Source organism: Carassius gibelio, chromosome B20, assembly GCF_023724105.1.
Source record: "Carassius gibelio isolate Cgi1373 ecotype wild population from Czech Republic chromosome B20, carGib1.2-hapl.c, whole genome shotgun sequence".
Classification (NCBI taxonomy): domain Eukaryota; kingdom Metazoa; phylum Chordata; class Actinopteri; order Cypriniformes; family Cyprinidae; genus Carassius; species Carassius gibelio.
In genome coordinates this window covers 18,585,229-18,605,583 of record NC_068415.1, presented here as the reverse complement: position 1 = coordinate 18,605,583, position 20,355 = coordinate 18,585,229, and the positions used below count along the sequence as shown (strand labels likewise).

The 20,355-nt window shown below is 35.8% G+C and overlaps 1 protein-coding gene across 1 annotated transcript; it reads right to left on the bottom strand.

Moving 5' to 3' along the window:
* Window positions 1-309: 309 nt before the first annotated feature.
* Window positions 310-12,090, bottom strand: LOC127984433 (uncharacterized). Its single transcript, XM_052587070.1, has 4 exons — window positions 11,894-12,090; window positions 7,626-7,805; window positions 7,417-7,552; window positions 310-2,141 (listed from the first exon to the last, which is right to left on the bottom strand). Exons 2-4 carry the CDS (start codon window positions 7,801-7,803, stop codon window positions 1,622-1,624), a joined length of 834 nt encoding a protein of 277 aa, XP_052443030.1. The 5' UTR covers window positions 7,804-7,805; window positions 11,894-12,090; the 3' UTR covers window positions 310-1,621.
* Between the last annotated feature and the right edge of the window lie 8,265 nt (window positions 12,091-20,355).

The following is a 20,355-nucleotide window of genomic DNA, read 5'->3' as shown; positions in this document are numbered from 1 at the left end:
GTCTGAACAATCTACCCATAATTATTATTTTCTGAGTCCCCAAGCTTGACCAATATCCAATCCTAATAGTTAAACATGTCACTATTTTGGTAGAATGCAAAAAACATAAAAATCCTCTAACTTTTTTTCCCAACACTTATGAAGTCAAAATGTTACCGCATAACAGGAATGAACCAACTACAGCAGAGCACTACTCATGAAATGAAAATATGCCTACAATGATTATGACATTACACAGAGAAGTATATGACAGAAGATGCACACTTCTGATGAAATGCAAACCAAAGCAGCTTTTTTGATTGTATTTATTATTATTATTGGTTTTATTGCTGCTGATAAAAAGAGTGTTAAACCATCATTAAATGGTTTGTTTCTTTTAGATATCAGTCATAAACAAACATTACAAGGTGCTTATACAGATTTGTCTTTGTAATTAATCATGTTACAATTATTAACATATCCTAACATTTAAATGGATATTCTAAATGTATGTATGTGTGTGAGCTTCAGTAGAGGAAAGATCAAGGAACTGTTTGTGAGCATGTGTTTTGGTTTGTGTGTTTTAGCTCAGAGGTTCTCAAAAGCAAATAATGAAAGGTGCATTCACACTATGTTGAAATGACTAATTATTTACTGTAAGGACAAAATATAGTTAGCACAGACTTGGATAAGTAATGTCTAATATATAATAGCCCAAAGTATACTTCAACTTTATGCATACTGTGTAGATAATGTGCATACCATAGTACACGCTTACTGACAGATTTTCTAAAGTCTTATTTCGAAGGTTGCGGCCTTCAGGGTCACATTTTTGTCGGCCACATAAGGCTGTCTCATTCAAGAAAACATATTGCAAAGTAAGAAAAAATTACATTAAAGTCAATTTAGACACTGGACAAAGCTTAAATTTGCTAGTTAGCATATGCTGAGCTCCTGTATTTTTACATGTCATCAAATATACCTTCAAAGGCTACACATTCAGCTATATGCATACAGTAAATATTTGCATCACAACTGAGGTCTACTTTGGGCATTAAAGGGATAGTTTACCCTAAAATAAAAAACGTTCATCTTAGAAACACAAATGAAGATATTTTTGATGAAATCCGAGAGCTTTCTAAACCTCCCATGGACAGCGACACATCTGACATGTCCAGAAAGTTAATAAAGACATTGTTAAAATAGTTCATGTGACATCAGACAAATGAACATGCATGCGTCATAGTACTCTCGTGAACACGTTTCGAAGACTGACACAGAAGAAGACATTTCACAAATTATTCTCGAAGTATTCTTGTAGCTTCCTAAAAGAACGATTAAACCACTGATGTCACTTGGACAATTTTAATGATGTCTTTAGGCCTTGAACATGGTAGTTGTGTTGCTGTTTATGGAGGGTCAGAAAGCTCTCGGATTTCATCCAGAATGTTTTAATTTGGTGTTCCAAAGATGAATGAAGGTCTTACAGGTTTGGAACGATAATTAATGACAGAATATTCATTTTTTGGTGAACTAACTATGTGAAGCTTCTAGTAGAACATCCAGGACAGGCTGTCATCAAGTAATTACGGTAATTAAAACATGGTAATTACAACCAGTCAAGAACCACTGTTTTAGTGTCTCAATGAGCAGGAGCTCTTGAATCTCGGGCAAATATCTCTCGTATGGTGAGTTCTCGCTCACACAGCGGTTGTCCTCGGTATCTGATGTATCTTGCTTTTCGGGCCGCGGCCAGTGCCTGGGCAAAGTTTGGTAACGTGTGAACTGTTCTTAAATGTCCATCCGGAGCCAGCATCTCAGAGGGGAATGTGACAGGAGAGGACGGACACCTATTCCCATGTACCTCAGCTCCACTTTCATTAACTTTCTCTCGTTCCCTTAACAGCATCCATTCCCTGTCTTTCTGGCTGTCTTTTTCTCTGTCCCTAACTATGTCCACGTGGGCCCCTCTGTTTCTGTCCTGTTCTCCATCCATCTCTCTCTCCTTGCTCTCCTCTCTTTCTGTATCTGTGCTCGTAGCGGTGAGAGAGGTGACAAGCTGCTGTTTTAGGTCTGGCAGACAGAGCGTCTCAAAGGAGTGCTCTGCCCTTTTCTCCCCATTGCTCATAAACTCCTGAACACGAGCCTGCAGTGAAGAGGACCTGGAGAGATTGAGGAGTGATAGAGAGAAATAATTACGTAAAATGTTAAAGTCAGCAGCAGCATGCATAAAATGACATCCTGACAATGCTAATTGGCTTTACAATGACATACTCGGTTTATTTTGCAGTCTTCATTGCTCAACTTTTGTCTTTAAAATCAGAAATTTGCTTTTTTCCCTTATAAGAGGCTAACTGGGCCATGCTAACAAGCTAACCCTTGACTCCTTGGTTTTCACAAATGTTAAGGCCGTTTTTGACAGGATTTACACTTAGCAACATCAACTGACTTCTCTATCTGGATAACCGATCAGGGGGGCATTTCCCAAAAGCTAACTATGATGATAAGTTACATTGAACTCTATTGGTAATGATGAAACTTGTGACCATAGTTGCTTTTGGGAAGCGCACCCCAGATCTGTCTTTTTTCTGACATGCTGATCGGATGACATTCTCATCACTTGTCTTTTCAATGTGTATGATTGTGGAAAACATCTGGATACAGGTCGCATGTCAATGACAAATGTACACACAGCCTTTAGGTGAGTTTTACAAGTTTAAAAAATATCTGTTTTACTACTAAGTTGACAGAAATTGTTCTTGGATGTCCCGAATTGCTTCCACATTGCAAATATGGCTACAGAGTGAACCAACTTTCCTTGAAATGGACTTTCATAACTACCATTAAGAGTTTAATACTCTCAGCTCAGCAAATGTATCAAAATCTGTGCAAAAACCAGCTAGCACATTCTGTCTGGGTCTGCTTATTAACTTTCAGTCAGAATGATGCCACAGAAGACACCTAGCTTTGTAGGTATGGGACAACCTGGCAGTTCTCTAGGTTTTGGCACAGAAAACAGTGTCGATAATGTCACCACAGTTATTCTCAGGACATTTTCAATGTCAGGATCGTCTTTCACTTCTACCGTCATTCTTTTAGCAGCTTTTGTTTATCCAACATTCAATTGGAAGAACATTAAGACAAGTCCTAATGTACAGCTAACAAACCATTACATATCTTAAAGATGGATGAATGCATTACTATCAGGAACTCAGGTTCACTTTAGTTTCCTGTGACAGTATGACTGACACAGCATGAGGTTAGATGTTTTGATCAGATGAGAAAGTTCAGACAGGCACGTTGGCTTCATGGCAGTTTTGCGTCAGTTTGCTGTCTGTGTCCAGCGAGCACTGATTGGATGGACTAGGTCATGTCAGGACAGTGCTGAGGTAAACAGTAAATCTTACACCCCTCCTCATCTCTTCAACCTGCCACACTAGACAGCAGTTGCAAACGCTCAGAGAGAGACTGTAAATTTGTTGCAGCTTGGCAAAGGGTGGTATGATGGAAAAGAAAATGAGCTGAGAAGAGTGTAATCCCAAAGGTTAAATGAGGCACCGCTATTGGTGACACGACGATGCTCTTTTTTTGTCCGCATTTAATCATTTGTTCAATGCATCCGTCTCAGTCATAGACTGTATAAAAACAGGTCTCAATGATAGTAAATGCTTTAATTAACCTTAACTAATTAATGAGCAATGCATTTGTTAAACTATTTATTAAAATAATATAATTATTGAAAAGGTTTTTGGCACTTATTATTACATAAATAATATATTTACACTTTATTTAAAAACACTTCACTTATATATACAGTGTGTATATATATATATATATATATATATATATATATATATATATATACAATATACTGTATATGCAAAACTATTTGGGGAAAAAAATGCTATGATACAACCAACAGGTCAATAAGTGGATAATTTGACATTTTTATGATGAGACAAGGTTTGTTCAGAGTGTCATGTGGTGCAACTCCCCAAAAACGGATTGATAATTATTAATAAATTCATGATGTTTGTAAAGAAATACTTTGAAAATAATGATTAACATCTGTAAACTCAAATGTTTTTCATATGCAATGAAAATGTTATTACCTTTTAAAGGACATTTTTGCAGTTGAAACATTTCTTGAAAATCATTTACAATTTTTTTTTTAGTTTAAAGATTATATTTCCGCCCACTTGATGCTGCATTGTGATAGATATCAGTCTGTAACCTTGACCCTTATTATGTTCATATATCCAAACAATAAAATACGTTAAAAAAAATATGTGTGGAAACATAAATCTGGTCCGGTGTTACATGGACTGGGCAGCTAAAAACATCCAATATCACAGAATGAAGGAAGAGATGGGAGAGAAGAGGAAACAAGACAGAGTGTCTCTGTCAGAGAGTGAGCCAGAAAGGAAAGAAAGAGAGAAGGAAAACAGGAAATAAGGGGAAGTAAAGTGAAGCAGGCACTAGTTTGTTGCCCACAGGCTGTCTGCCTAACAAGCATAAAGACGAAGAACCACCAACCTCCTTCAGGTCCACAGAGAGACAGAGCAGACAGACAGAAGGAGGCTGCAGTGGATGTTACAGGAAGTGCAGACGGTGCACTGTGGGAGAAGGAGACGGTCAAAACAATGTCTATTTCCGTCTCTCTTGTGTCTTCCTTTCTATTTAGCAGATGCTTGTCATCTAAGGCAATCTTGAGTTCCCTTATTGAATGGACAGTTCCAGTGGAACAACCTGAGATGAGTCTTGCTCAAGGGCATAAACAGGAGAGCGATTTCTCTCGCTGTCTCATTAGCAGCCCAGATCTTTAACTGTTAGATGACCACGGCCTTTCACCAACTTCTTTGGATCACTGATACATTGCTTCTTAAATCTTTTAGTGCCCTCCTCCTTCACTCTCATTCATTGTCTCATTCTCATTCATTGTCAGTGTAAATATATTAATAGATGAGCATATCAATGTAGAGGGATAAAACCTAATAAATCTTTTACTAAGTCATTTGTATGTGTTTGAGGATGGATGGCTTTGTGTGTGTATGTGGTTATCCCATCATTAGATTCACTGGTGCGGTTAACTGAGGAAATCCCCTCAACCACAGATGCCCGTCCCTGCACACAGACTCGAATCAGAAAGCATTCATGCACATACATACACCGACCACACACACACATGCAAAGCACAATCTGATTCAGCTTTCATTCCCAGGGACCCTCAAACCCACATTCACATTCATATAGCACATATATGCAAGCTTGCCATCATCTTGTTATGCTAAAACATTTGATCCTCTCACACAATCCAAACAAATATGCCTGTGCAGACCCAAATAACTGAATATGTGTTTGAGTGAATACATTCATTCCTTAATACAGAATAGGACTTTTTCTTTTAACTTGCCCTGCAGACTAAATGCTGTCTGTCTGTTTGTTTGTTTTAATTCTGTAGCTCACATGAGGTTTCCAGTAATTTAATAACAATTTAAATGGTAATTTAAGAAGATTACAGACATATTAGCAAATTGGATCAAATGTGGAAAGTGGCCATTTAAGTCAATTTTCTCCCATACTTTCTCTTAAAGGAACTGTTCCCCCGAAATTAAAATTTGCTAAAGTTTTACCTACCCTGAGGCCATCCAAGGTGTAGATTAGTTTGTTTCTTCATTAGAACAGATTTGGTGAAATTTAGCATTGCTTGTTCACCAATGGATCTTCTACAGTGAATGGGTGCCGTCAAAATGAGAATCAAACAGCTGATAAAAATATTCCAATCCAAAAGTAATCCACAGCACTCCAGTCCATTAATTAATGAATTGTAAAGTAAAAAGCTGCATGTTTATTAGAAACAAATCTATAATATATATGTTTTTAACTTCAAACCATTGCTTACACCTAAAATATCTATCTATCCATAATACATTTACATTTAGCAGACGCTTTTATCCAAAATGACTTAGCATTCAGGCTATACATTTTTTTTTAACCTAAAATGTGTTCCTTAGGAATCAAACCCACAACCTTTTACACTGCTAATGCAATGTGTTACCACTGAACCACAGGAACTATTTAATATTGAATATTTTTATCAGCTGATTGGACTCTCATTCTGACGGCACCCATTCACTGCTGAGGATTTACTGGTGGGCAATGGATGTAAAGCAACATTTTCCAAATCTGTGCTGAGGAAGAAACAAACTCATCAACATCTTGGACAGCAAGAGGAGGTAAATTTCCAGCAAAATGTAATTTTTGGGGGGTTAACTATTCCTTTAAGCCCGAAGTATACTTCATTTCTGATGTGAACTCTGTGCACATTGTGTACAGCCAAACACATAGCCTTACAAAATACTAACTTGCAATATATTTTTGCTCACAAAGGTAATTTATCATGTTCCATTCATTAACATTATGTAACTACATTAATTACCATTAACTATTTAAAATGGTTCTAAAGCTTTTATTGAGCTTAGTTCATGTTAATTTAAACATTTCCTAATACATACAGTAATTAAAATCAAAAGTTGCATCTGTTCATTTTATTTAATGGAACTGAGCTAACATGAACTAACAATGAATAGTTTTATTTTCAGATTTAACTTAAACATCAATAAATACTGTAGGAAACTCACAGCAAATACACTTTCGCCATTTACAGCAAAGATGTGTGATTTTCCAAGAACACATACTGCATTTCAGAGACAGTAGGGACATTTTGTTTTGGGACCCTTTAACTGTAAACACATTCCCTGTTTCCATTGCTCTATCCTACACATGACTTTTTGAATGCAAAGTGGGTCTAAGACACAATATCAAACATTTATAGAATGGGTGGGAGGAGTCTAGCTTCCTTTTTAGAATCATACCCTGAAGCAAAGATCCCAATTGCAACGGATTCGTTTTCTACGATCTGTTTGAAGTTGTGCTGTGTCAAGTATCAAGTGGAATAAATTCTCTCATTCCTTGTTGAAATCCATGCCAACCCCAGCCTAACTGCAGAGTGGGGTACATGCCACGGCTGTATCTGGGATACAGGGGACAGCGAGCTGGATAGTCATGATACGTAACAAGGCACTAAAGAGATTAGCTTCATCTCGACACATCACACTTTCTTTGATATCCATCAGATTTATCAGAGGCTTCACTAACTGAAGCATATAGAGTTGTTGCATCCAGCTATGAATGTTTATTGGATAAAAATACCTGAAAGTATTTAAGATTTAAATATCAGATGCACAAAAATCTGCACTATTTAGTTTTTTTGCCAAACACTTGCAGATTCTTTCATTTCTTGGTATCAGTCAGTATTGTATATTCAATTGTTTATGCTCATTTGCATTTTTGCTTGTGAATATGAAGATAGTGAGAGGAGACAAACAAACTTTATATGCAAAAAAAAAAAAAAAAAAAAAAAAACCTTGGTCTCACCTGTGACTGTCTATCTCCTTTCCTGCCATGGGGATGATGGGTAACAGGGTCCTCTTGTAAGATGCAGCAGGGCGAACAACATCATGGTTGGAGGGTCGTAGCCCTAAACTTTGGAGTCCTCTTTTCCAGGGATTACCTGACAATAAAGAGCTATGGTTAATTTATTAAACGCTCCAGCTTCTTTTAGAGAGATGTATTCCCTGACGCACCTGTTTTGATGGAGATGAGGTCTCTGTGAAGTCTGCGCTGTTCTCTGGCCAGTGTGTTGAGGTGGTAATGTTTAGCCTGGTCGAGTCTCTGCAGACCCTCGGCCAATCTGGCTTCGGATCTCCTTTCGTCTCGTCTCTGAGCCTCACCAGGCCAAGGCAACCAGTCTCCACGACGCATGCCTGATGATCAGAAATAACACAAAAAAGATAAAGCTATACCATAACAAAACACACTCAAAATCAGACCAACAGCACAAATGTAGAGGCATGTTTTAATTTCTTCTTGAAAGTAAAAATAACGACTAGTGCAGTGGCTGCGATATACATAAACCTATCAACATCTGTCGCCATGATATTGCTAGAGGAGAAAAAATTATTTTATTTGCATAACATTGGTTAATGGAAATGCATTCACTTCTTAATAGTTTTTTTATGAACATAAAATGTTTGCAAAAATCTGTAATGGAAACACAGCTAGAGAAGCCCCCTTAATTCAGTTCTGAATGATTCAGTGTTTTGAAAGAATGGGTCGAGTGATTGCTTCAATGATTAACTGTAACCTACAGAAAGTGCATTAACAATTAGTGAAATGTCCCATTACCAAAACATCAGTGACAGATTCATTATTTACAAAAATTTCTTTCAAATTACTTTTGTTTTTGCCCCCAAGACTTTTTCTATGTGCTCAAACTGTCAGAAAGTGTTTCAGAGAAGATCATCTGCATGCTCTTCGTCCTCATCGGGGTCTCGACCTGACTGCAGTTTGTCATCGTAACCGACTTGAGCGGGCAAATGCTCACATTTGATGGCATCTGGCACTCTGGAGAGGTGTTCTCTTCACGGATGAATCCCGGTTTTCACTGTACAGGGCAGATGGCAGACAGTGTGTATGGCATCGTGTGGGTGAGTGGTTTACTGATGTCTACACTGTGGATCGAGTGGCCCATGGTGGTGGTGGGGTTATGGTATGGGCAGGCGTATGTTATGGAAAATGAACACAGGTGCATTTTCTTGATGGCATTTTGAATGCACAGAGATACCTTGACGAGATCCTGAGGCCCTTTGTTGTGTCATTCATCCACAAACCTCACCTCATGTTGCAGCATGATAATTGCAAGGATCTGAACACAATTCCTGGACGCTGAAAACATCCCAGTGCTTGCATGGCCAGCATACTCACCAGACATGTCACCCACTGAGCATGTTTGGGATGCTCTGGATCGGCTTATACGACAGCGTGTTCAAGTTCCTGCCAATATCTGGCAAAAAGAGGAGTGGACCAACATCCCACAGACCACAATCAACAACCTCATCAACTCTATGTGTAGGAGATGTGCTGCACTGCATGATTTGCTTTTTGACAAGTGGGTCAGCTAAAGAGATCCGTAATGCTGAATAGTTGGGAAACCTGTAAATTAAATTAAATAAAATTAAATAAAATTAAATTAAATTAAATTAAATTAAATTAAATTAAATTAAATTAAATTAAATTAAATTAAATTAAATGGCCCTATTTATAAGATACATAATTATTAATCAGTTTTCTGTTGTAACTGTTAACTAAAGAATTGTTTTATCATGATCATTATTAATTTAAATAAGGCTGAAATTAGATAAAATATAGATATTTGCTAAAAAAAAATCTAAATGGTAAATAAAAAATATATAAAAACAAAACTATTAACAGTTTTTTAAAAAGCAACAAAATTACTCAAACTAAAATTAAACTAAAATAAAAACTACTGAAAATATGAATAAATACTATAATACTATAGTGTAAAATAAATAAACAAATAAATACATAACACATAAATAAAACATAAATAAATACATACATACAACACTACCAGTGACAACAAATGACAGGCTTCTGCAGATTAGAAAATGAATACAATTTGGTCTTCAGGAGAACGTCAGACGTAGATGACTTAAACACCCAGTAATTTCACAAGTTTTTAAAGACACATGTAACATATTAAAAATGTTTTTAGGCAATAGTCCTTTCCAATTTAAGGATTAAAGAGAGAGAGCCAGGGCCCACAGCAGGATAAGAGATACAAGCTTTGATGAAGCACGTCCTTCACAGCGTTCATCAGTCAAACGTGAGGAAGCGGCTTTCAGTCTGTTTGGGTCATTGTGAATGAGTTATGGGCTTGAATAAAGCAAAATAGAAGCACTGCAGATAAATCCTTAGATCTCTCTGTTCCTTCTGCCCTATTAGCTTGTTATAGATTACAAATAAACTATCAACGTCTGGTCTTTAATCACATGCTGTTGGCCTTGGTGTAACTGATCAGAGTTGGTGATACTGTGCATACCCATCTAGAAATAAGTATAGCATTTTTTACTGTCCTATTTATGTTTATATAGTCACAGAAAAGATTAGTTTAGATCAGTTTATCTCTAAGGACAGGGGGATATTGCTATCTGATAATATTATTGAAGTACTTGCAAGACTGAATTCTACTGTAATTTGCTTTAAAAAAAAGAGTATATCCATTAGTAAGGTGACTTGCTAAACTGGTTACTATGGAAGCCTGTTTCTACCGTGTGAAAGACAAAACAAAACAAGGCCATTGCAACTTTTTGTCCTTCTATAAAGATAGAAACTTTATTATAGAATTATACAAAAATTGATTGTATTATAGAGTATTTCTAGAATAACTGTGAGATATAAACTCTGAATTCTTAATTGTTTTTATCCTCACAATTCTGAATTTATATCCCACAGTTCTGATATTTGAATTCTGATTCTGCCATATTATATATATATATATATATATATATATATATATATATATATATATATATATATATATACATATATATATATATATATATATATATAGAGGACACAAAAAGGAAATTGTGATTTTTTTATCTCACAATTTAGACTTCTCTTCTCAGAATTGCGACAACATTGTGAGGTATAAACTCAAGAAGAAAAATTGTGAGTAAAAAATAAATAAATAAATAAATGAAAATATTTATTTATTTTAATCCTGTGGTGGAAACTAGCTTCCACAGGTTTAATTGTGCATGTAAAGTGAAATGTCATAAGTAATAAACAATTTTTGTTTGCTTGCTTGCTAATGAACAACTCTATATCAACTTTTAGATTTTTTTAAAAACTTCCCTTGAACTCTCTTCAACCAAAGTACTGATCTTAATATGTTTGTGTCAGTAAAATATTCCTCCTTCATCTTATCACTGGCTCATACCAGGTCTCTGTGGTAATCTTTACCTTAGACCAGCTTACTCATGCCTTTGCACATTACATATGAAATCTCTATTAATGATTAAGTCGAAGCTCTCAGAGCAAATCTTTGTGTTTCTAATCTAGTAGAAATAGTTCAGATCTGTGTTCACATGGCCAGTGACTTGTATTAAAATCAACAGCCATCACAATCCATTTTACTCCTGCATTTCAATGCATTTCTGACTAAAACAGGATATTTAAAAAGAAAAAAGAATGATGTAGCTCAAATTTATCGAGAATTGAGATTACAATTTAATTTAATTTGATTAACATTTAATTTAATTTAATTTAATTTAATTTAATTTAATTTAATTTAATTTAATTTAATTTAATTTAATTTAATTTAATTTAATTTAATTTAATTTAATTTTTTGGAAACATTTACAATAAGACCAAGCAAAAAGTCAATTCTGATTTAGTTAACTTTAACTCATTCACAACTATCAAATATTAACCATCAAGAACCTTAAAGCCTGAAAAAAAAAGAAAAAAAAGACATTTATAATAATAAATTATGAACAATTATGAAACATGATTGTGTTTGTTAGTTTTTTGTTAGTTTTTTCAGCAGTGCATATTACTCATCGGCTCAGATAGCAGCAGCATGTTGTATTATGTTTGAAGAGGCCATGAAGAGCAATTAGTCTCAATCAGAAATGGATTCCAGCAAGGACTGGAAAATCATTTTAATATACCTGCTTTAATTAGCGATCATTACCACCATCTGAAATAAATTCCTCATCTTCAGTTAAATCATTTAAAGGTCGAGTCCATTACTACAAAAGCATAACAATGGCAAAATTGCTTTCCCCCCACACACACATCAAGAGCTTGAATCACAGTCTCCGGTGAGAAAGCCTTTTGTGCGCACAGCTGAGAAACAGCAGCGGTCGCTGAAGTGCTCTCATTAAACTAAAATATTATTTTCTTTTTTTCCATAAAATTATGTTAAGGTTTGTAGCATTAGTAGTTCATAACGGCAAAAAAAGACATCATGAAAGGAACTTACTTTAAAGTCAGTCCAGCTTGAAAAGTAAGAAACTAAGAAACAGGATCCATCTTCCAGTGCTAAAGTGAAAAAAGTTAACACTTTGACCATATATGTAATGAAATACAGACAAAAAAACAGCAAATAATCCAAAGTGATCTTTAGTTTTAGCTAAATGCCCCCGGGGCTGTAGTTCCTCACAATGAGATGCACACAATGTCTTCTTCTTTGGTTTGTTATTCAGACTCCTCTGTCACCCAGATGGTTACTAAGGGTAACTAGGGCTCTTGACAAAATAATGAGCAGTGACCAGTGACAATGACGAGCTCTCCATGGATACCAGCACACATTTATATTGGCTGGCATGGATAAAGAAGGGAAGATCAAAGCAGCTTTATAACCTGTTCTTTTAACGTCTTTGAACATCTTAAGGGTAGATGCAATTCAAAGTTTTATGTTAGCAAACGTTTGGTTAGTAACTTATAAATCGTACTACAAGTGTGTAATAATGTTCTGTAATTGCCTTTAACACTTTAAATGCTTGTCATTATGTATTCTGACAAATTTTAGCACAATATTGATATTAAAAGCACGTAACAATGTAATGCTGTAAACATATCCCATTATTTGCACTTACTGTATCATGAGGTTTAATGGAAAACATAGGCTGCCTGTGATCCGGTTGATCTCGTCTGGTCTAGATAATTATTACTTGAATGTAATGAGATCAAACCCAGAGTGTTTACTGTTGTGAGAAAGTTATAGCTTAGTTACACTAGAAATGAAATATTCGGTAACACTTTAGAATAAGGTTCCATTAGTTAATGTTAATGTATTAACATGAACAAACAATGAACAATAAAGTTTTTACTGTATTTATTAATCTTTGTTAATAATACAGTTATTCATTGTTCGTACACTAATTCACAGTGCATTAATTAATGTTAACTAACACAATTTTTGATTTGAATAATGCATTAGTAAATGTTGAAATTAACATTAACTTATATTAATAAATGCTGTAGAAGGATTGGTCTTGCTTTGACCATGTTAACTAAAGTATTTAATTTCCATTTACTAATGGAAACTTGTTCTAAAGTGTTACCCAATATTCTCTAATGCAACATTGGCATATCCAGAAAATAAAACATTTAATAAAAAAAAGAAAGAAAGACTTTTAATGTTTTAAAAAAAGCTTTGTATGCTTACCTTTGAATTAATTGATTAACAAATATATAGTGAAATATTATTCATTTTAAAAAGCTACTTTATTTCCTATATATAGATGTATATACAGTTGCATTTAAAAAAAAAATAGAATATCATGGAAAAGGTCTTTTTTTTTTTGTAATTTAATTAAAAAAGCTAACTTTCTTATATCCTGGATTCATTGCACACAAACTGAAATATTTCAAGAGTTTTTTGTTTTAATTCTGATGATTATGAGCTTAAGAAAATTAAAAATCTTAAAAAAATGTATATTCAACACTCAATACTTGGTTCGGGCTCCTTTTATATGAATAACTGCTTCATGAAGGTGATCAGTCTGTAGTGTGTGCAATTTATTAAATTGATTTGAATGTGTGTGAATATGATCAGAGTGGTTTCAGATTTTGATCCTGAAATTGTGCGATGCTTTAAATTTTGACCAATACGTTTGCTATAGATATTCATTTGACTTTGATACCTGCATATACAGAATAAATACTCACTATACACACATTTTCTCCCTGAATCTTTTATAAAATTCTTTGATTCTCAGCTATATGAGAGTTTTCAACCAGCACAAATGTTGCCGGAGGTTCTCGAACTAAAGAGTTTCTTACATCGCTCTTATATATTAAAAAAAACATTGTTTATTTTTTTCTGCATAAATGACCATATTACCTTTGAACACACCATGTTTTTCCCAGTGAGCTGGGTTTAAGTTCTGCCCGTGACGCCTCTCTCATTCAAACATGAGCAGCCTCAGGCTAACTTATAATAGGATCTGAGCAATTTGGGTCAGTCTTGTAATGGCAAATCTCTAGTCCCATTGAGAATCACACTAAAGAAAAGCCAAAAGCGCAAGTGTTTATCAGAAAGCCAGCCTGGAGCACTGTCAGCCCAAGCTCTGGATTAATGGTTAGGGTTAGAGTTAACTGGCACATGTTTAAGAAAGATAACATTATAGACTCAAAAGGATGGCAACATTCACCCTATAACAAACTCAGTCAGGAGCAAACTAACTAAAGTGAAGATTTGTTTCAAAAAGTAATACATAAATACTCAAATAAGGATTTCAAACCATCAGTAAACTATCATGCAGTACTGCTAAATAACAGCAACAATCTGTCATTCTTAATTTTAAGTTTAGACATAAATGTGGGAAAAATTATGAACAATGACATACTATATAGCTTCAGAAAACTGTGCATAAGCTGTTAAAAATAGTTTGATTGTATGTTTGGTGTTGTTGGTTGTTTTAGGGCCCATTTACTCCAAGAAAGATCAATAATAAAGTTTTAATCATTCTAATTATGTGAGAATAAGATACAATACCAACACAGAGGAACATTTTAACAATTATAATGAACGATAAAAACATTGATAGCCAACCAGAATCCAGTAGTTCGTGCATTTAAGCATTAAATGAATTAATCAAATTGTGTTTTAGTTTGATTCGTTCATATAGTTCACACACAGAATTGTCTGCAGCGGTACTGATGTAATGATAAACTACAAAAATACTCACTAAAAAGCCACTGTTGAAAAACCTACATGCTTTATATCAGTTATAGTGTGGCTCATCATTTTCATCTGTCTTAGGTAAAGTAAATGGTAGTTTTGTAAACATGTGTCAGGTAAGGCCCGTATTTATTTTGATTTTTTTTTTTTTTTTTTGTTAAAATCACAAAACATTTTATACTTGCAGGCTATGACTTTTTCCAAAAAGTTGCAGAGCTCACACACAAACACGCGGCCTCGCCCACAAAAACAATTATATTTTCATCCAAATCAATACTTAGCTCCCTCAAGAATGAGTGATGGGCCCATCAGTGGGATATACGCCTTTTAATCTACGGTTCTTCATAGCTCGCTCTGTTCTTATATTGATCCTGAAAGCATGGAACAACAGGCCTGTTTTTAGCACACGCCTGCAGCACAGGGCGAGCTTTCTAACCCCACCCCTCTCTCTTTCTCTCGGCTACCCCCAGAAGCTTTCATGTGAGCACAGATTCAAGCTACTTTCATGCACTATTACAGTAGCTCCGCCAGAGGCCTTCGATGAACAGATTATTCCAAGCACTAGGTTGAAACAGGCTTGTGTGCTAAATAACCAACTAGACTACAAACACTGGAGTAGATTTTAAAGTCTGTGTGAAATTACTTGAAGAGTAGTTTTATTTCCTGTTATGGTTTCTAGTTGTAGGTCCTTTTATGACACTCCTTGGTTTCTCTTAAAGCCAGAGAAAGACAGAGAGATTGGGTCAGTGGTTTGCATTACGCTGGAAGCTTCTGCTGATTCAGCTTTTCAAGCTATAGAAAAGAGAGCTATAGAAAAGAAGAGAACAAAAGTTCTCCAAACACGCCCACAATGCAGCACTACAACACACACATGCACTGCAGCACATCCAGTGCTGTAAGATCCGTCTCAGTTCACTATGCGATGTGGAGACATGCCAAGGTGCAGAACATACTGGTTGTGCCTTTACCAGTTCTTCCTCTCACTTTAGTCATACCAGGAATATTTTATTGCATCTGATCACATTGTCTTACCTTGTCTTCGATGCTGTGATCACATGAGTCCTGTCTGTGCAAATGGACGTCTGTCATCTGGTCATTCTCATTGCTGATTTCTTACACTGCTGATGTAGTATAATGGATAACTGATGTCATGTTGGATGACCCATTCTTATTCACACAGTTTTTGATTCTGATGTCAGCAAATGCATCTCTTCTGGCAGTCAAAATAGACTCCATAGTGGAAAAATAACATACAAATACCAGCATTCAAATGCATACTAATGTGATGTTAATATGGTAAACAGTTTTTAAGGCACCCAGTCCTCTGTGTCTATAACAAATTTTTTTTTTTTTTTTTTTTTTTTTGCACTGACGCTGATGAATTTGGGTTATCTACATACTTATGCTCTGCTATACACTGCAAAACACTTTATAGCCCTGAGGGTCACTGTGCATGTGTGTGCGCCATGGTTATATTTAGAATATAATTGTTCAGTGATAATGATAGAAATCCCTCACCGCACAATATATTATACACACAAGGAACAGAATGACATGCTGGTAATAGCAACTGCATAACGTACATAGCAGCAGTCAGATGAATGTTGTAGCTGTTTGTTCAAGATATGTATCTGCCAGTGGTGACCCTGCTCCAATTACACAGCTAATTATTTGACACCAGCTCAAAGAGCAACACGTTACAGGCCCCCACAAATGAATCCTGTGTGCTGAGTGATAGATATGAGTTTAAATGTATCAATATGTCAGTACGGCTGTTCTTTGAGATTACATTTGCATTTGTGGCCCTCTCTGTGAAATTCAGGCTAATGTCTCAAAACCTAATTATGAGATAACAAGCATCAAAGTTTGATTTCAACCATTAATTTCATTATACTTTCAATCATTGACGTGGCCTTACTCAATTCAATATTAAAGTCTAAATATATAGGTTAAAAATATAAAGATATAAAGGATATAAAGGTTCAATTTGCACATAATGTTTTTTAACGTATGTAGGATGATTTTACTACAAACCCGATTCCAAAAAAGTTGGGACACTGTAAAAGTTGTGAGTAAAAAATGAATGGAAAATTTTACAAATCTCATAAACTTATATTTTATTCAAAAAAGAATATAGATAACATATCAACTGTAGAAAGTCAGAGATATTTTGAAAGGTCATGCCAAATATTGGCTCATTTTGGATTTCTTGAGAGCTACACATTCCAGAAAAGGTGGGACAGGAAGCAATAAGAGGCTGGAAAAGTTAAATGTACATATAACAGCTGGAGGACAAATTTACAACTTATTAGGTCAATTGGCAACATGATTGGGTATAAAAAGAGTCTCTCAGAGTGGCAGTGTCTCTCAGAAGTCAAGATGGGCAGAGGATCACCAATTCACCCAATGCTGCCGTGAAAAATAGTGGAGCAATATCAGTAAGGAGTTTCTCAGAGTAAAAATTGCAAAGATATTAAAGTTATCATCATCTACAGTGCATAATATCATCCAAAGATTCAGAGAATCTGCAAAAACTTCTGTGTGTAAGGGTCAAGACCGGAAAACCATACTGGATGGGACAACATTCCTATTCCTGAACATGAGCAACTTGTCTCCTCAGTCCCCAGACGTTTGCAGACTGTTATAAAAAGAAGAGGGGATGCCACACAGTGGTAAACATGACCTTCTCCCAACTTTTTTAAAATGTGTTGATGCCATGACATTTTCTCAGTTTAAACATTTGATATGTCATCTATGTTGTATTCTGAATAAAATATTGAAATTAGAAACTTCCACATAATTGCATTCTGTTTTTATTCACAATTTGTACAGTGTCCCAAATTTTTTGGAATCAGGTTTGTACCCTGTTTGTAGTAAATAACACACACACACACAAATATAAATTACTTTAGCTGAGTTTGCAAGTAGGAACTTTAAACTGGAACATCCTTTCAAGTTAGAGTTCCAACTCGGAATGTCAGAGGAACCACAAATGCCTTCAGAATTCAATATGGCTGTTCAGTGCATCAAAAGGAGCAACTCAGTAGTAATATATAGTTTATTAGCATTTCTGCTTGCCTCTGTCCATGTTGCACACAATACTTTCCAACCTCTATTTGTGGTCATGATACTACAGTGTTATCCGTGCAAAATACTCCTTTTTCTGTGTTTTTAATTGATTGGTATTGTTTACTGTCAGATTCCTGGACTTTTCTGTGTAGTGTTTTGCCGCTGTTTCTGTCCTTTTTTTTTTTTACTTATTTGGTCATCTTTCTCTCCTCGTTTAGCTTGATTAGTCATCCCATGTACCTGTGTTTCTCCAATCATCCCCTGTATTAAAGTCCCAGTCTGTCTCTGTCGGCTGTACTTGTTTCTATGTGTGTTTGCCCAGCTTGTATTGTGGATTATCCCGTGTTTTACACATTAAAGACTGTGAATGCTACTTCCTGCATCAGTGTTAACATGACACTTACAAATGGACACATCCATATTGGTTTTCCTACTTCTGTATGGGAACACGGTCCAGTTTGGTGTGACAATGCTATTTCACAAGCAATTAATTAGTATATACTTTACAAGTTGGCTAATTCGTATGACCTCACTTGTATGATTTCTGTGAAGGGTAGGTTTAGGCATGGTCCTTTGTATGAATTCCTACAAATTTGCCACCTTGTAAAATGTCAGACTTTTCACAAAACGTACAAATTTGTACAAGTGAGGTGGTACGAATTCTTATGAATTAGCCACCTAGTAAAATATGTATGAATGGCCATACGACTGGATTGTGTTTGACATAATTCCCAGCTCTGACATCCGACTTTCAAGGTAAATGGAATGCAGCACTATTTCAGCTATTAAAAACTGTCTCAAATTTTTTCCCCTTCCATTGCCCACGTATGCATCTTTTTTTTAATGCAAAAATGTTTTGTGTGCAAATGGCCTTTTACAGCAGCGGTACCTTTTGGCACTCACATCTGGCAGAAGAACATTGTATTATTTGTCTTATCAACCATAATTAAGCAAACAAAGCTATGAGCTCATCAAATGTTTTTCAGTGCGTTGATAAAGTTGGATAAATCTTGATGTTATAATGAAGGAAAGGTTGCATTGTATTTGTAGAGGTGACATAGCAAATGGCTTGCATTAGCAAAACTCATTAAGAGAATGTTGTTTTTCTATCCTACAATCTCTGTGGAGTAGTTAAGTTAGAAAAGAGCGGAGATTGAGGTGGGGTAATTCTTGCCAAAGCAGGAAAAGGTGCCGACCTGCCAGAGAAAGATCCCAAACGAGCATCCAGAGAGCACCCAAAGGATGTGCAGTTCTGTAATGAGCTTTGTTCTCCAGGGAGGAACCTTCTCTATTAATGAATCTGGTCTGCTATAAAAAGAGCCAGGCACATGGAAAGGAGAGGGGAGGGGAGGTCAGGCCAGGGTGTCTGTTGCATACTTTGGGGGAGTGTTGCCATCATGCCTGGGCAAAAATGGTAGATGCCAAGGTCATTAAGTTCTTCAAACTGCTTTTGTATTTTATTCCTGTAGCTCAATTTGTAAAGGGTTACACTACAACACCAATGATGTGGGTTAGATTCCCACATAATAAAATATACAAATACTTGATAAAAAGTACATCTTGAAAATCCAAGAATGTAAATGTATTTTTATCTGTTTTCCCCCACATTGTTTAGTACTTCCCTCCATCCAAAAGACTCAGGGCCGGACTGGGCCTTTATAAATAGCATTTGGGGCATTATGCCAACCTTCTGTCTCATATTAATAACCTCTCTCAGTTCATTTCAACGTTCTGAGGATTTACTGGTTTATCCCTCTGTTTGACCGTAAGCATTGTGTGGGTGTGAATGGATCCAAAACATTTCAGTTTTCCAAATTAAATGTCTTTGTATGTGTGCAAATAAATCTAGGATTGAAGACATCTCTGTTTGTGTGTGCATTGATGTGGTGACTAGATTTGTGTGTTTGCCATCTCTGCCCCGCTGTGCCGTTGTCCTCATGACACACATAACTGTCAGCTGCGATTGTGTTTCCAGTGAACTGGCAGTCGACACAAGCCCTGGAATACCCCTGTGTTTGTGTGTTATGCATTTCTAGAACAGAAGGAGAGAAGAAGAGGAAGATAAATGAGAACAGGAAAACTGCAATGGCCAATGTGCAGGGGCGTTATATGTATGAATTCCAGTTAGGTAATAGCTTAGCCAGCTTAGCTCACCCTCATGTTGTTCGATGATGTGCATTCAGTCTCGCAAATTAAAAAAAAAAAATTGCTGAATAAAGATCCTTCTTGCCAGGTTTGGCGTTAATGATGTAAACAATCACAACAATGAGATTTCCAGTGAATAATAACTTCAATTTTGAGTTTCCTCACCCAAAGCTACTGTATTACTTCTGAAGAGTAGAAATATATAACTTGTCAGCTCATCACGTTTTTATTTACAGATTTAAAACTTACTGTTTGAAGTTTCTCCTTCAACCTAAACAGGCATTTAATACAAATACTTGTCTGTTAGTAACCAAGTGTTTTAAGCTTTGCACTGCCTATGAGTAAGTTATAACCTTTATTTCCTCCAGGGTGGTCTTTTGTTTGTGTCTGTGCTCTGACCCATTTGTCTGCCACTATGACTCATATTATAGCTGAGACCTGCATGTGTACATATTAAACTCCCTAGCACTGGCCTCCATCTCTGGGTGCTAAACTCACAGTGCAATCACAGAACAGTACAGTGTCATAGTTCAACTACATAC

What these genes read in the sequence shown, in the direction of transcription:
- LOC127984433 (XM_052587070.1), bottom strand. Translation starts at nt 7,803, where the DNA reads ATGCGTCGTGGAGACTGGTTGCCTTGGCCTGGTGAGGCTCAGAGACGA. An exon ending in CCTCATCTCCATCAAAACAG is followed by an intron (nt 7,553 to 7,625) that starts GTGCGTCAGGGA and finishes CTTTATTGTCAG; the next exon opens with GTAATCCCTGGAAAAGAGGA. An exon ending in AAGGAGATAGACAGTCACAG is followed by an intron (nt 2,142 to 7,416) that starts GTGAGACCAAGG and finishes CAATCTCTCCAG; the next exon opens with GTCCTCTTCACTGCAGGCTC.